The 3,029-nt window shown below is 39.9% G+C and overlaps 1 protein-coding gene across 1 annotated transcript; it reads left to right on the top strand.

The window, feature by feature from the left end:
* Positions 1-1,829: 1,829 nt before the first annotated feature.
* Positions 1,830-2,821, top strand: LOC104956275 (olfactory receptor 5B17-like). The gene has a single exon (XM_010783749.1). The coding sequence runs from the start codon at positions 1,830-1,832 to the stop codon at positions 2,784-2,786; it is 957 nt and encodes a 318-aa protein (XP_010782051.1). The 3' UTR covers positions 2,787-2,821.
* The last annotated feature ends 208 nt before the right edge of the window (positions 2,822-3,029 follow it).

Below are 3,029 nucleotides of genomic sequence, written 5' to 3' on the forward strand. Positions count from 1 at the left end.
AGGTGAGACAGGTGAGACACACACCTCAACTCATCATCCGTCTCTGTTAGACTCTAAAGACTCATTATAGAGAGAGCAGACTCAAGACCTTTTTAATTGAGCTTTGAACTGAATTTTATTTTATTCTTATTTTATTTATGTGGTATTAAGTGTTCATGGGGAGATAGTATTGTTTCTGTGAAGCACTTTGAGTTACCATTGTGTATGAGAAGTGCTATAAAGATAAAGTTTCATTTGATTGGATTATATAACTGTATATATTCACTACTGTTTCACTCTGAATATGTTTTGTAGTTTTTTCAGACTTTCTAACACTTTTTCAAGAAACAAAATGCCTGATTATAGCTGCTCTATTTACATTGAATAGTCTAATATGGAGCCCTTTCTGCACTAGGTTAACAAAGATATAACAGTTATATAAACAATAATAATCTCTCCGCAGTTTTTATGTAACCACCTTATTTTTGATCAATCTTTCATTTGAAAAGTGAACCCCTTTATCACGACACCACGTTGAATCCCCGAAATAGCTATGTGAGATACACACATATTCTGGCATCATCTTTTTAAATGGATATCTTTTATATATATATACAGTATATATGTAGAGTATGTGTATTGAGGTCAAATTCAAAACGTCTTTAGTTTTATATTATAGATTATATTCAGTTTTTTGTAAATATTTGTAAATGATTTCCAACATCAATCATCATACCCAGAAAAGAATTGACTGACATGATATATAAGTTGAATTGGATTACCTAGTGGCTTGTTGTTGCACAGCACTAGAGGAATGATAATACAGTCTCTTTTATCTTGAACTGAAATCTGTGGATATTTAATGAATTACTATAATTGTTTTTAGTTGGCTTTAATTTCACTGTTTCAATCAGGCTTTGAAAGTGTTCTAAATGTTTTTGGATAAAGAAATTAAAAAAAACTGTATTTAAGTAAATTTAACGAAAAGGAAAAGAATGAAAATGAAAAAAACCTGAAATAAAGCCTTCACTCAATTATGATACTGTTTTTAAGATTATATAAAATGTATTTTAATAATATGTTTAATAAGTCAGTAAGGAGTAAGCTTTGCTCTCCAGCAGCCTAATACTTCTTTTGTAATTTCTGCAGATTTTTATTCCCAAATTAATCTAGGACTGTAAAATCAAAGAAAACCAAATGTAATACCCGTTTGTGAATTGCGGCCATGCTGACATGAACGAAAACCTGTAATACATAAACACATGCATTTATTGACTTGTTTAAAGATGTAATAGTTTTACTGTTTATTTTAGGACTTATTATAATTATATCTCATCATTTGCTGGTTGTATTTACTATTTATTTGACATTTTCACAATTGTTTTTACTTTTCTAATGTAGGATAAGGCTTGTGTTCAGGTCTGCACCATTACTGATGACATGAGTCATCCAAAAAACTCAAAACAGTTTGGGGTCTTCATGTCCATGTATTAATGAAAGGTTGAGACCCACTCGGCAAACTGAGAACACTTTCCTACATTTAAAGTAATTGCCCATTTTTCAATTATACCCGGTTAATTAAGACCTTTTCATTTATGTAAGGCATGTCTCTATTTGTTCTTATTGAGTAGGTTTATTTAAATGTCTTTGTATGGCCTTTCTTTTCTGTATAGACACACAGGTTTATTCTAGTACACTGAAATAAACAGTAAAACCAGATCATTTTGCAGGTCTTTTTATTTATTTCCAGAGCTGTGTATGGTTTCTTATCTTCAGCAGGGTGCTGTATTTGAGAGTAAAGACATTTTTCTCTGTCCATCATTTACTAGGATCCAATAACGCTGTGCAGTATGGAGAACCAGACTAGAGAGGGAGATATGTTGCTCCTGGAGGGGTTGAAGGTCACGCCTCAGTCCTCCATCCCGGCCTTCATCCTCCTCCTCCTCATCTACATCTTCATCATGGTGTCCAACATCTCTCTGGTGGTTCTGATCAGCACGGAGCGCAGCCTGCACCAGCCCATGTACCTGCTGTTCTGCAACATGAGCATTAACGATGCGTTCGGGGTCTCCACCATCATCCCACGCCTCCTAAGTGATGCTTTCACTCCCATCTCAGAGCGATCCATTCGCTACATCGACTGCGTGGTCCAAGCCTTCGCCTCCCACTTCCACGCGGGCACCTCCCACTCCGTTCTCATGGTCATGGCGTTTGATCGCTACGTGGCCATCTGCAACCCTCTGCGCTACGCCACCATCATGACGCTCCGGATGGTCGTGAGGCTGTCGGCGGGTGCCTGGCTCGCGGCGTTCATCTCCGTGGCCATCCTGATGGGGCTGAGCATCCGTCTGTCTCGCTGCCGGCGGGTTATCTTCAACCCGTTCTGCGACAACGCCTCCTTGTTCAAGCTGTCCTGCGAGAGCCTGCTCTACAACCACATCTACGGGCTGGGCAGCGCGGTGCTGATCCTGGGGTCCTCCATGTGCAGCGTCACACTCACCTACCTGAGGATCGCCTTAGTGTGTCTGACGGGGAAGAACAAGACGCTGAACAGCAAGGCGCTTCAGACCTGCGGCACTCACCTGGCCGTGTACGTCATCATGTTGACCATGTCCTTCACGCCCATGATCATCCACCGGCGGCCGGAGTGGGCGGACAGCGGGAAGGTGGCGTCCATCTTGTTCTTCGTCATCCCTCCCCTCATGAACCCCGTCATCTACGGGCTGCAGTGCAAAGAGCTCCGACTGAAGATCTTCAGCGTGTTTCACAGGAACAGATTTAAGGATGGGAAAAGCTTTCATAAATAACTGATGAACGTTCAAACACCTCCGTATACGAGTCAAGTACCCTGAGATCGATGCTCATTCATCCACAACATTAAAGATGTAAAGATTTGAGTTCATGAATTACCGTATTTTCCGGACTATAAGTCGCTCCTGAGTATAAGTCGCATCAGCCAATAAATGCGTCGTGAAGAGGAAAAAAACGTATATAGGTCACCGGACTATAAGTCGTATTTATTCAGATATTTATTTTCAAATCCAAGCCAA

This window comes from Notothenia coriiceps, unplaced genomic scaffold (assembly GCF_000735185.1).
Source record: "Notothenia coriiceps isolate Sejong01 unplaced genomic scaffold, NC01 NC01_scaffold00025750, whole genome shotgun sequence".
NCBI lineage: Eukaryota > Metazoa > Chordata > Actinopteri > Perciformes > Nototheniidae > Notothenia > Notothenia coriiceps.

Coding starts and splice junctions, on each gene's coding strand:
- LOC104956275 (XM_010783749.1), top strand. CDS start 1,830: ATGGAGAACCAGACTAGAGAGGGAGATATGTTGCTCCTGGAGGGGTTG.